This window comes from Talpa occidentalis, unplaced genomic scaffold, assembly GCF_014898055.3.
Source record: "Talpa occidentalis isolate TD23 unplaced genomic scaffold, MPIMG_talOcc4v2.1 talOcc4.6, whole genome shotgun sequence".
Classification (NCBI taxonomy): domain Eukaryota; kingdom Metazoa; phylum Chordata; class Mammalia; order Eulipotyphla; family Talpidae; genus Talpa; species Talpa occidentalis.
Window position 1 is genome coordinate 80,391,630 of NW_023604972.1, and position 14,517 is coordinate 80,406,146.

At 39.3% G+C, this 14,517-nt stretch overlaps 1 protein-coding gene across 3 annotated transcripts in view; it reads right to left on the reverse strand.

Annotated features, from left to right (window-relative positions):
- LOC119260262 (cAMP-specific 3',5'-cyclic phosphodiesterase 4D) overlaps positions 1-14,517 on the reverse strand; it is an 832,289-nt gene that overhangs the window by 677,912 nt on the left and 139,860 nt on the right. The window contains exon 1 of one of the 3 annotated variants that reach the window (XM_037529220.2): positions 12,288-12,869. The exons of 1 other annotated variant lie outside the window; for it this stretch is intronic. In XM_037529220.2, the coding sequence (XP_037385117.2) occupies positions 12,288-12,553 (266 nt within the window). In that variant the 5' untranslated portion in view covers positions 12,554-12,869. Of the gene's footprint in view, positions 1-12,287; positions 12,884-14,517 lie in introns of those variants that run through there. One more of the 3 variants, XM_054687947.1, reaches the window with a different exon arrangement.

Sequence of the window (14,517 nt, forward strand, 5' to 3'; positions counted from 1 at the left end):
GTACCCTACTAACAATAATATACAGAGGAAGAAACTTTCTTTTAATAATAGCTAATTTAATAAGAGGGCTATCTCATAAGGGTAAAGGAAAGGAAATTGGTTGTTTTGAAATTACTGCAATGTAAAAATGGATATAAACTATGGACAAAATATTTACATTAAAATAACATTTTTATGCTAAATCTCTTCAAAACATTTTTTTATTATTATTCAATTTTAGTCACTCTGAAGATCTATTTTGGAAAGTAGTACTTAGTTTCTGCCAGTTCAAAATTCTCCAAATTGTCATACTAAAAAAGGAACTATAGAGGGTGTTTTTTCCCCTAATTCCTCCTCAAAATCTTGGCATTTCTTTTATAAGCTTAGTTCTTGGTGTGTAATTTAACCACTATGAATTCTAAGAGATAAGGATTAGTCATCAGAGTTTAGCAAGCTAGTTATTCAGTAATTTCACAAGAATCATAAATATATTTACATAGCTTTTTTTTTTTTTTTTTCAGAAAGACAACAGGTACAAGTTATTTTCAAAACCATAAACTAAAATTATTAAAACACATATATTATATGCATATAAAAGGTAATATCATGTAGTAATTCATTCATATAAACTATAATCAAGTGATAACCAGTCTAGGTGTGTATAAACTTAGAACACACACAATCACAATGTACACACACACATAGTAATGGTGACAAAGTCCAAACAAATGGTTAATCATTGTTTCCCCTATGGGAATCAACACCACAAGGACTTCTAGGCTGGAAAACCATGGATGTTCAGCAAATGCAGCACAGCAATGGAAGTTAAGATTCTCAAACAACAAATGTTTACTAAATGCATATTATTACACAAGTGGCATTTAGCCCCTCGCAGTGGACACAAAGACTTTTAGGGACTTAAAATCAGCTTTTCAGAGCCTCCCTGGTGGCACAAGGGGTTGAGACAAGGCCTGTGGGGCTGCCCACAGCCTCTGCAGCTCAAGTTTGATCCCTGGCCTACCAGGGAGCAAACCACATGGCGCGGTGAACCTCTCCTGACTCGCCCACTGGTTCCCTCAGCACTGCACTTTGGTTGATCTGCCTGTTCTGTTTTCTGCTCTGTCTCTGGTGTATCCTCACTCCCCCCGACACACCTCTGGCCTGTACCTCAGCTCTTGTATACATAAATAAATCTTTAAAAAAAAATTATCTGTTCAGTGGTTGGACCAGTTTGCACTCCCACCAGCAATATAGGGGAGTTCCTTTTTCACCACATCCTTGCCAACATTTTTTGTTGTTTGTTTATTTGATATGTGCCATTCTTAGGGGTATAAGGTGGTATCTCAGTTTGGTTTTGATTTGCATTTCCCTGATTATAAGGGATGTTGAACACTTTTTCATATGCCTATTGGCCATTTGTATTTCCTCTTTGGAGAAATGTCTTTTGAGTTCTTCTGCCCATTTCTTGACTGGAGGTTTCTCAGTCTACTAAAAATGGAGCTACCATACGATCCAGCAATTCCACTACTAGGGATCTACCCAAAGGACACAAAAACAGTGATTCAAAAGAGGACCTGTACACCTATGTTTATTGCAGCACTATTTACAATAGGTAAAACCTGGAAACAACCCAAATGCCCAAAAATAGATGACTGGATCAAGAAGGATGTGGCACATATACACAGTGGAATATTATCCAGCAATCAAAAAGGATAAATTCATGCCATTTGCAGCAACATGGACAGAGCTAGAAGGAATTATGCTCAGTGAAATAACCAGAAGGAAAAAGAAAAATATTTGATGGTTTCACTTATAACAGGAATATAGGGGAACCAAATAAGACATCAGTGTAAAAAATAATAATAACAGTACAAAACACAACAAAGCAAAAAAGACAATTATAGACCAGAGACATACTGCAGGGGAGGAGGAGGTGGGAGAGGGATCTGAAGGAGGGAGGGAGGAACACAGGGGACTGTGGTGATAGTGCATGGGTACCTTGGGGAAGGAAAGTCTGTGGGGACTCAATCCGAGGGGGTGGGGAGAAGCAAATATTGTCTAAAAATATTTAAAAAGTGATAAATGTTAAAATTAAATAAACATCTGGACCTCCCCGGTGGCGCAGCAGTTGAGCGCTGGGTTGCGAAGCTGCCCGCAGCCTCTGCAGCGCCTGTTCGATCCCCGGCTGCTCCCTGGCCACCGGAGGAGGGTCCCACATCGCGCACAGACCTCTCCTGCCCCCCCGCTGCTCCCCTCAGCAGTGTACTTCGGTCCTTCTGCCTGCTCTGCTCCCAGCTCTGGCTCTGGTGAATTCTCTCACCCTCCCGCACTTCTGACTGTACCCAGTGCATGTATAAACAAACAAACAAACAAACAAATAAATAAATGTCTCTATAATAAATAAATAAATAAATAAATAAATAAATAAATAAATAAGCAAGCATCTGTTCAGTCAAAACACATACTCTCTCACACATGGACAGAAAATAGAAGACAGGATAAGATAGAAAGTGCCAAATAAATGGCAACACCTGTATTATCAGAGTTCAAGGGCAGATCTGACCAAAAAAGTCAAGTAATCTGGCCCTCCACACACTTGCTCATGCCCAAAGTCAAGACACTACTCCCGGTGTTTTCACTTTCTCTTTAAACCTTATATTTAATTTATGATATATTGAACCAAAGAAAACAATCTCATATATGCCATCTTAAAGAAGAGAATATTTACTTCAGGTTCCAGAGACATTTCCATTCTAAAAGCAGATATTTTGCTAAGTCAAAGATCATTCTACAATGGGGGATTTGGCAGGAAGGCTGGCAGAGGAACAGGAGATTGTTTGAGGTGCGTGCAATGGGCTTTGGTCCTCCTATCTGGCGACCAGGTCTTTCATAGGCAGCCGGTGAGTCAGGCCAGCTCTGGTTACCAAGCAGTTTGCTGCTTTGTTGCTTAGTGACTTGAGCCAGTCAACCATCATTTCCAGCTGGCTCTTCTGGAACCAAACCTTAATAGGTTTCTGACTTGATCTTTCGCTTTAGAGCTCAAGCCTTTCATGTCTTCTTCTCTGAATCACTGAAAATAAAATTATCCTGATTGAATAACCTTAGATTTGCTATAACATAGCCATTAATGGTTTTTTGTTTGGTTTGGTTTTTAGGCCAGTCTCATCTAAAAACTACTCTGAATCATAATGTATTGTTGACTCTGAAATCGTCCTTAACCAAACATACATATATTTCTTCTATAAATTTTTATCAGAAAAAAGGATGGCTATAGTCATGTAAGTCATGTGTGTAAATAAACAAATTGAGGATCCCCCCGAAAAAAGTTTTGTCACCACCCTTCTATTAACTAAAAAACATTTTGTAAAACCCTGTGCACTCACTGTTGTAGCTTTCATATGCCTGCAGGGAGGATAAGAAATGTGAATGTGACTATTAGTCCAGAGGAAGGTAATGCTGAAAGAACATGGGGTGGAAAGTTAGGTAGATCAGGGTTGAAGTTTCTATTCAATTCATATCTTGGCTGCATAGCTGAATGATCTTGATTATATAACAAATTTTAGGGCCTCAGTTTTGGGATATGTAAATTATAGTTAAATAATACTTAAATTCACCTTGTATTGAATAGTTAATATACATAAAGTATCTGACACACTAAATCATTAGTGGGGCAGCTAAATCATTAATGGCTATATGTTATACCAAATCTAAGGTTATAAAGCTATGTTATTATGAAGCTAAAGTTTTGATTCTAAAATGAAATCTGATCATTTCTTCTCATGCCAACTCAGGATCTTATTTTGAGATTAAGTATTTTACCTGAAAAAGCTGGTGAACATTTATATCCTTAAAATTAGCATGAAATGATTATTTTTCTATTTTGTATATTCTCTAAAAAAGACTTAAGATGATATATAGTTGAAGACACAGTAAAATAAAATTTTAAATTAGAAATTTTATATTTATCTATAGGCTGTGACATTTCCCACATAAAAGCGTGGCTTCCAGATGGTGTCCTAGAGTGATTACCACCAGTACTTTGGTTCTGAGGGCCCCAAAGCGTTTTTATGAGTCACACAATTATTAAGTAACTCTGTCCCTCTTCACCCATGCAGCATCCAGCTCACTTGCTTACAGCAGCAAGTTGGCACATGCTATTAATTACTTATCTTCAATGTACCATAGGTTGCTATCACTTTGTAAATTTAATTAGTCAATTTTTTACTTGTAAATATCAAATGCCTTTATAACCATAAGTCTTATGACTATAGAGTCTGCAATTTAAAAGACTGAATATAAGTGACTAGTGCAGCTGGAAATATATGGCTTCAGCTATACTAAATTAATCACAAATTTAAAAACATTATTTTTCCACAAGCAAAACCATTTATAAACAATGACATAATTTTGTTACACTGGTGATAAAAAAGCTTCTTCTTGGAACTGCCTCTTGAAGAACAATTTTGGTAGCTTCCTGTCTAAGGAAAAAAGTGCTGAAACTCATTTAGTTACTTAGCCTTACAGGAATTTGTTATTTATAAAGAAATGTATACAAAGAAAAAATTTTAAAATTAAAGTGAAATTTAAAACTTATTTTAATGGCTTTGAAATTCAATTTTTGAATTCTCATTCAACATTTCTATCAATTTTATAAGAAAAAACATTTTTGTTTAGAAGTATATTTAAGTAGCAATGGATTCATTTGATACACTTCATCTGTTTTTTTTTTTTTTTAAAGATTTATTTTATTTATTCCTATAATAACTGGGCCAGAGGTGAGGGGAGTATGGTGAGAGGATTCACCAGTGACAGAGTGGGGAGCAGAACAGTAGATCTACTGAAATATAGCAGTGGACAAGACAGGAGAGGTCTGCTGCACCATGTAAGTCACCTCCCTGGTGGAGAATAGAACTCATGCCAGTGTCTGGAGATAGCTTCAGAGCGCTGACTTTAACCTCTGCACCACCAGGGAGGTGCTTCATCTTTTTTTTTTTTAGTGTAAATGTCAAAGGTCACAGGAAGTACACACATGTAATAAACTACCAACTCATTTCAATGCTTTCTTCATTTATCCTCAGTAACTATTTGTCATATTTCTATCTTTAATTCCTTAAATATTTTAAGTCGATTGGTAAGTTCTTGAAAAGGAATGTCTTCCTGGGATCTTTTAATTTTCGTAAGTCTAATCGTGCCATTCAAAAGTTACAGGCAGGGCCTCCCCGGTGGCGCAGCGGTTGAGCGCTGGTTTGCGAAGCTGCGCAGCCTCTGCAGCGCCGGTTCGATCCCCGGCTGCTCCCCGGCCACCAGCAGAGGATCCCACCTGGCGCGCAGACCTCTCCTGCCGCCCGCTGCTCCCCTCAGCAGTGTGCTTCGGTCCTTCTGCCTGCTCTGCTCCCAGCTCTGGCTCAGGTGAATTCTCTCACCCTCCCGCGCTTCTGATTGTACCCAGTGCTTGTATAAATAAATAAAAATAAATCTTTAAAAAAAAATTAAAAAAAAAAAGTTACAGGCACCCTTAAGCTGCAGTTTCCCTAAGATTCCCATTGAGGACACAAAATCAGTTACACTAGGAACACAGTTAAAGACTGGGCCAGCTGGCTCCGCCCAACGTGCTTGCATTACTTCCTGTTATGCTCCCTAGATGATTTCCGCAGGAAACTTCCTTTCTACATCCTGAAATCACACTATACTCATAACCCAATTCTAGGTTCCCAGCTCCCTGGAGAACACCAGCAATGCTTTCTTCTGGGCATCCTCACCATAAGGAACAGAGACAAAATAAAATTAAGTAGGGCAAATGGAGGAGACTTGGAACAAGGGAGAGAGTTCTCAAATAAAATCACTACTAAGGACTTTGAAAACCTACTCAGTGTATTAGTGGTTTTGTGTGTGTGTGTGTGTGTGTTTTAATTTTAAAAATTCTAAAGGAGAAAAAGGGTTTCTTCCCCCTTCCGTAACTTGGAAATTTAAGGTATATTTCTCTCTTAAACAATAAAAGTAATTACAGTTTCTGAATAAATTATGAATCAAAAAAAGCAAAGGTTTGCTTTTATTTTTTTTTAGTTTTATTTATTTATATTTTTCATTTATTTATGTATTTATACAAGCACTGGGTACAGTCAGAAATGCGGGAGGGTGAGAGAATTCACCAGAGCCAGAGCGGGGAGCAGAGCAGGCAGAAGGACCAAAGTACACTGCTGAGGGGAGCAGCGGGCGGCAAGAGAGGTCTGTCGCACTATGTGGGACCCTCGACCGGCAGCAGGGAATGGAACCCACGCTGCAGAGGCTGCAGGCAGCCTCGCAACTCGGCGCTCAACCGCTGCGCCACCGGGGAGGCCCAAAGGTTTGCTTTAAAACATGTGTCATTTTTACATCCAATGAAAATGCCTAGAGAAGAAAATTGTATAACAAATAAAAAATATGGCCAAAACACTTATCAGTCTCCCTAAAATCTTAAATATTTTCCACAATCTCCTGAGAGGCCTTTCAAAATTTTACTTAAAGAAATTATTTTATTTAATAAAATTACTGTTTATTCTGGTTTTTGATATACTGCAATTAAAGACACATGTATACACAAATTATAAAGATAAAGACATTTGCATATGATGTGGATATCAGTTCACCCTAAGAAACCCAGTTGCCTAATTTCACTTGTACATTGTCTAGAATACTATCCTTCATTCAGTGCATAGAATACAAGGCAAAATTGAAGAGAAAATCTAAAAAATGTAAAGACCATCCTGAAAAAAACTTAACTAGAAGTTAAATTTCCTTCACCAGCGATTCCACTGACCTTGGAGTTGATGCCGACATTGGAGGGAATCCCTTACTTGCATGAAAGCAGGGTCCTATCTATTCTCATCACACCAAGAGGTACCAGATAGTAAGTAAAAACTGATAAATTATAGTCTAATTTAACACATAACACTGGTCAAAATACCAGTCGAATATAATTGTTACTAACAAACATGGTGGGAAAAGCAAAAGTAAGATATGCCACAGAATTTGAAGAAGCCGATTACTTCCACTTGGGGGAACTGGAGAAAGTTCTCAGGAAGACAGAGACTTGTAAGACGTGGGGTGGGCATACAAAGAGAAGAGGCATAATGTCCTGTGGTTCTGCCCAACAATCCCCCTCCTATTCATCTTCGTTCCCATAGCAGGAAACTGACAGACACCCATCCTCCCTTTGAAATCTTGGTCTGTAGTCCAATATAACTACAAACAACTGACCAAGTAATCATTTAAAATTTAAACATGTTCCTAAAGATTCAGGAAGACGAAGGTTGGAATGAAACATACAGTACATAACAAGGGAAATATGAGCTTATAATGATATTCACTATTTATCCTTGTGTAACACCGAAATTTATGCACAATTGTACTTAATGAATTCACAACATTAATAGATACTACTTCTATTACTATTCCCAGGAAGTTGAGTACCAGGGAAAGTAATGCAAATGGTAAGCAACTGGTTCAAAAGTCCACAATTAGTCAAATTTCAAATATAAGCAGTTTAGCTTCTTCGTAGATGCTCTCTGAATGAATCACACAACATCTGGAGCATTGTGTCAACTCAGAATGTTATTCTTCAAGTGGGTCAAAAAGATCAGCAATAACAAGAGCTATTAAGTGTGTGAAGAAAAAGGAAACTTTATACATGGTTGGTGGGGATGTACATTGCTCTAGTCCCTATGAAAAACAATATAGAGGCTTTTCAAAAAACTTTAAAATAAATCTACCATAATTTTTAAATACTATCATGCTGGTATCAGTATCATCAATCCCACTTCAAGGTTTCTACCTGAAGCATACAAAAACACTAATTCAAAGGGATGTACGCACACCTATGTTCATTGCAGTACTATTTACAGTAGCCAAGCTATGGAAAAACTTAAGTGACCAATGACAATGAGTATATAAAAGAGATACACACACACACACACACACACACACACACTCTGAAATATTACTTGGCCATAAAAAAGATGAACTCTTATCATCTGAGCAACATGGACAGAACTGGAGCGGATTTTGCTAAGTGAAATAAGTCAGGAGAAAACAAACACCGGATGATTTCACTCATGTGAAATATGACGAAACAAACAATAACAAAAAAAAAAAGAGCAGACAAAACTAAACCAACCCGGGCCTCCCCGGTGGCGCAGCGGTTGAGCACTGGGTTGCAAAGCTGCCCGCGGCCTCTGCGGCGCCGGTTCGATTCCCGGCTGCTCCCCGGCCACCACAGGAGGGTCCCACATGGTGCGCAGACCTCTCCTGCCGCCCGCTGCTCCCCTCAGCAGTGTACTTCGGTCCTTCTGCCTGCTCTGCTCCCTGCTCTGGCTCCGGTGAATTCTCTCACCCTCCCGCGCTTCTGACTGTACCCAGTGCATGTATGAACAAAACAAACAAATAAATAAATAAAACATGCCTCTATAAAAAATAAAAAAAAAAAAACCTAAACCAACCCTAACACTAGAAATCTATAGAATTGAGGCTACCAGAAGAGTGTGGGGGGAATAAAGTGGGGAGGGACTATGTGTAGGTAAAGTATCAGGCTTTTCTGCCCTCCTGCCATTAGGACTGATGATGGATCCCTGCCATCCTGAATGCATGCCTGATGGCGGGCACCTGGAGTGGGGTGTGGGCCTATGTAGGTGGGTACACCTGGGCTGAGAGACTGGGCTTATGAGGGCGGCGTCACGGGGGCACCAATGAAACGAAAGAGAGCGAAAAGAAGGGAACAGCAGAGCGAAAGGAGCAGAGCAGCAAAGGCCACAAGAGACTGTCGGAAAGCCCAGAGCGTGAAGACTTGGCAGGCCTCCCAGCCCCCAAGCAACCCTGCCTGCCGTGTACCTGGTAAATACCAGGAAAAGCCTGAAAAGGCACGGAGGGCTCCAGGACTCCTCCTTCACCAGTCTGCTCAGTCATAGAGATCCTGCTCTGGCCCTTCCTGCCACTACACTATGGTAAAGGATTATTGGGGCTTTGGTGGTGGGCATGGTGTGGTAACACACATTTAAGAGGTGTGAACCCATACCCCTAAAATATATACAGTATTGCAAACTAACATTATTTCAATAAATAATTTTTTAAAAAATGGGTCACTGAAATCTGGTAATAACTATCAGGATCAGCCTGGTAAAAAGGGCACACAAAAGATGAAATAACTTAGGGTATTTACTTTTAAAAAGAGGAGAATTTTGAAAAACCATAAAACTGAAAATATAATGGGTATGACAAGATGAACAGAAGGGTCCTGGGTCTCTGATGGGTTACTCCAAGCCTGTTGTCTTAAGGCCTATATTATGGGAGAGTAGAGACTCATGCTGTAAGGATTCAATTAAGATCGTGGACCCACAGGTGATAATTATAGGGAAGGAGATTTCAACTGTCAATAATCAAGAACTTCCCAATGAATAGATTTATGAGAAAACAGAATTATTCTGCCTGATCTTCATTCAGGAGGTGCGCAGAGACATTAAAGGGCTAATCATTACTCTATGAATTCAACCACAGTATAGAAGGAGAATCAGGAAACCATTAACAGAGTGCAATGGAGGTGGGCTACCTGTTCGCCAGCTCTGTTTTACTTATTCCTGTGAACAGAGTTATGTTCCCCAGCCTCTATTGCAGTTAGATGTAAACAGAACTGACATGTAGCTAGGCAATACCAATACTTCTAGGCCTGCCTCAAGAAAATCACACACGCCATCTTCTGTGCTCATTTCCCGGATTCAGCTAAGCCTGACAACCTCAGAAATCATGTGTGACAAATAGTGGGACCACAAGATTATGGGATCCCAGGTCCAGAAAAACCCCAAAGAAGGCTCCTATGAAAGGTGCATAAGCAAGAAATCAACATTTACTGTGTCATCCCACTGAGAAGAGTATGTTGTAGAGCAACGTGATTACCTTAAATAAACCACACACCTTCTAATATTTTGCTTTTTCTACTAAAGTGTAAATTATTTGAAATTAAAGAATAACTCCTGTACAACTTTGCAATCAGTAAGTACAAATACTTTTACTCTATAAGCATTAAATATGTGCTGGTGGAATAAATTAATATCAGGTGCAAGAACCACCATTTGGGGTAGGCATGCACAAGGCACGTGCTTAAATGGCTGGCCACCTAATTTAGGAGGAATGGAGTATTTGAGAGTGGTGGTAGTAGTAGCAGAATAAATAGCAATGGAAAAATACATGCTGCAAACATACACACACGTCAGAACTATTTGAAATAAATTTTTAAAATTCCACATGTTTAGTAGAAATTATGAAAGCACATATGGGATATTTGTGAAAAGATGCCTGTGGATATTAACAAAGTCTTGGGGCTCATTGAACCAGCATGGAAAATGTGAGGTACTCTTCCAAATTCCCTTGCTAGATGCTTTTAATCCATGAAGAAAATTGCTTCCTCCTGAGTTATACAAAATCAGCACCTTGATTTTGATTTTTCATTTCATTGCCCCTGATCTGGCTCCCTGCTCTGGGTGAGACCTGATATACCAAGATGAACTATTGGCAGGAATTGTGTACTTGGAATTTCTCCAAACAGTACCAGAAAAGGAAGTGCCAGAAATTTTAGAAGAAAGCCTTTTTTCATGAGATTTCCTGCCTTCCTTACATCTCAACATGTCCAAATAGCTCAGATAACCTTCAGCTGAACTCCAGGTTGCTTCATGCTGAAATAAGAGGCAGAGTTGAGGCTTACCTACTCAGCAGTGGGTACAATTTTGGAACTATAATAAAAAGGATCTCAATACAAAAGGGATACTGGCTACCAAATTACGGGCCTGACTATCAACTCAAGCCAGCTTTCTTGCTCTAGCACCTGATACCTGGTCTCAAGCAAACCCTCTTCCTGAGAGCATCTCCCAGTGTTTACAGAGGCCTTTCATTCATGCATATTTACCTCTTGACACATTTTCAAAACAATATCTTCTCCAGAGAGGTCATCATTTTTTCATAATTTCTGTAAGTGTGAAATTTTTAGTTTTGCCTTTATCCCTTTGTGAGTATTATATCTAACTGAACTCAGAAATGTCTTCTAGTTATTAAATCTTGGGAAGAGTAATACTTCCCAATTAGAGATCTAGTATTTAAAATTCTGAGGTCGGATATTTCTTAGAGCAGAAAAGGACTTTTATTTCCTTTGCTATCTACTTTCATCCATGACATTAATGCATTCCTGGGCACGGCCATGTTGCTAGTTTAGATTGTGATTCTACTTCTTCTTTCCTAGAAGTCTTCCTTCTGTATTTTTCCCCATTCTTAGCATACTCTTTGGTTTTCTATGTAAAAACTGTTCAGTCAGTTCCTCACCTAACATGCTCATTATTCCTTATGTTATGTATGTTTCCTTTTTTATAGTTTATACTCATTTTACCAAAATGTGGAAGCAGTGTAGTCTGTACAGCAACCTAGAACTAAAATTAAGTGTGCATCACAGACCCATCCCTCTCTCACTTATCATGGAGAGAATTCTCTCAGGCAGACATCCCTGATACCCTCACACAATAGCTTATTTTAATATTTGTTATTACAAGAGTAGGAAAATACCAAGATTCATCTAGAAAAGTATATAAAATAATATGCATAAAACATGTTCACCCATTACAAAGAAGGTAAAAAATTCATATTGAAAATAAAGAATATTATCAAAATATTCAGACTCCACATTCAAAAAAACACAGCAACATTACCAAGTATAAGTCTGCAACTTCTGCACAGAATTCCTAAACCCTTTCTTCTTTTCTTTAGAAAAGCACCTTGAGATACTGATATAGTCAAGTCAGTAGCGAGGAGAGGTTTTATGGGGACACATCACTCACACATTCATCCATAGTCTCTACACATTTCTGTGCAACAGTGAATCATGCAGAAAACAGTAAATTATGATTTCCCCACTCTCCTTGCTGGTCCTCTCTTTCCTAGGCGGCTGCAGGACCCGGCAGGGATATTACCTTAAGAAATCCAAGAAAGGACATCACATCAGTATGCGAGTAAAACTGCATTCTTATTTGACATCTGGAATCCAATTTTCTTGTAGGAACTTGCAATAAGATTTGAACTTTGAGAACCACCCACCCGCCCTAGCTCCTTCACCAATCTTAAGGATTCTTGCCCTGACTTGGAATTTCGTGGGGTTCATTGTTAAGGTAGATTACTTGGGATAAATCACAGGTGAGGCATGATGATGGTCTTTCCTCCCCACTCCTAAAGTGAAAGGCGGGAGGAGCAAAAACCATCCAGGAGGAACAGCCACCATTTCTGAGGATCTGTGCAAACCTTACCATGTATGTGCCACCGTGAAACGCCGCTGTTTCGGGATGTTGCTACTGAGAAGCATCCTGCGCAGGAGCCTCGGGGAATTCCTCGGAGAAATCACTGGAGAGAGCTTAGGAGAAACCGATTTCCTGGCTGTCTTGGACTTCTCATGCTGCAACAGGTTTTCCCGCAAGGATTTCACCAAATCCTCGTTCAGCCAGGGGTTTGGACAATGCGGATTATCCACTTCAGGTACTGTTAAGGTGTCCGGGCTAGTCGTCTGCTGAGCCATTTCCCAGGCCAACTTTGTACAGTTGGCAAGAATCCAGGGCAACGTGGTTCCCTGGCCTTTTTCCAGTGACTGTCTTGCTCGGCGTCCGAGAAAATGTCCAGGGAAGCAGGTCGAATGCAGCTGCTGCTAGTTCATTCGACTGCCAGCCTCAGTCTCTCAGTGGAGATGGGGCTGCGTGTAGAAGAGGCGAGCGCACTCCCCAGCGGAAGCCTATTAAACGTCACCCCTCCTCTGCGGATCCCCTGCCAAAGATCACTGACAAGCTCCCAAGGCAAAGGAACATGGAGGGAAGCCGTTGCGCTAGCACGGCTTTTGTCAGCGCTACAAAGCAGCCTGTTAAACTATTGGAACTAATGCGCCGCAGCTGCTCCAGTGACTTCTGCTTATGTACATAAAAAAGTCCTGGGGGGAGGGCTCAACCATCAGATGCCTGCTGCTCGGTTGTTCAGCTAGTCTTTTCATTTGCTTATTCCTGAATGCAAAGGAAAGAAAAACTTTGAACTTGACCTTCCTCTCCCACAAGGGTTATTTTTCTCCCTTCAATCTACGTTCATAAAAGAAAATGGCTAGTCTTTGGTTTTTATAAGAATAAACAAGCACTAGCTAGCAAGGAGAAATAGTTCCCGGCTTGCTAAACTCAATTTGATGCACCTTATAAAACAAATGCACCTCTCTCTCTCTCTCTCTCTCTCTCTCTCTCTCTCTCTCTCTCTCTCTCTCTCTCTCTCACACACACACACACACACACACACATACACACACACACAATCCTGCTAGCCAAATTGTGGCCTTTTCAAAGCAGGAGTGACACTATTTACATGAACAAATGACATTTTTTATTTCTTTTCTAAAACCAAGGACCTTCCAGTGGGACAAATGTCTTCATAAAAGTATTTAAAAATTGTAGCTCCAACTGGTGCTTACAGTATTATACTATTGTATGTATAAAATAAATCTTGCTTCATAATTATTTCCTTAATTGACTTTTAATGCAAAATTTGTAAAGTCATTCTACAACAAATCAAGGGAGTTTGAAATAAAAGACAAGTAGTGATTTCTTATCAATTTAGTTTGCTACTGGAAGAAAAAGGAAATGTGACAATTCAAGTATAAAGGTGATAAATTCTGTTAAATCTTATAGTATGGATACTAGAAGTGCAATATTAGAATTGAATTGGAAGGAAACCCAAAACTGCCATTAAGGCACAGGCTCAACAACCTAGTGATGCTATTTACAACAGGACTGAAATCAAATCACTTTTATCAGCACCTAGGAATATTTTTCATATTTATAAAACAGAGTAACTTAAGAAGGAGATAGGAATTGCATCGAGATAAAATGGAGAATGAAATTACCCAATTCATTTTTTTGTTTGTTTCTATGATTACCATTAGGTCAACTCTGAAAGTTTCTCTAACCACCATCCTGATTTTTTTGCATCAAATATCAAAATTTTGTGTATAAAATGTTACAGAAAAGGATTCTCTCAGATGTTTTTGTCCCTACTAGGGTTACTAGCTGGTGTAACTACAGAATTTAATGGGGCATAGGTGCTGACTTAATCAGAAAATCTGTTATACAAATACTCAAATTTTTTTGGTGTGATTATTCTTATTCCTAATCAATTATACATATAGTCACTAGTCACTGAAAAGGGGTAAAGGAATAGCCAAATTCTGTAAAGTGTGCTGAAAGACTGAAAGTGTTGTAGAGCAACCCCGATACAAAACGGGGTGCCTGACTGTGGGTCCTCACCCGCGCACTTAAAGCCTGTATGGGATTATCTCAGGACATCATTTCCCCCTAACAAAAAATAGCATTAGGGTTTGTGTAAAACAGGTGTGCAATTCTTGTCTTTTAAAAAGTTCACAACTTGCTGGAAAGAACTGGATGATGTTTAAGGCGCTAGAATACTGAAAAAGCGAAATTATCAGATACAGAAAATAAAATTAAAATGCTGAGT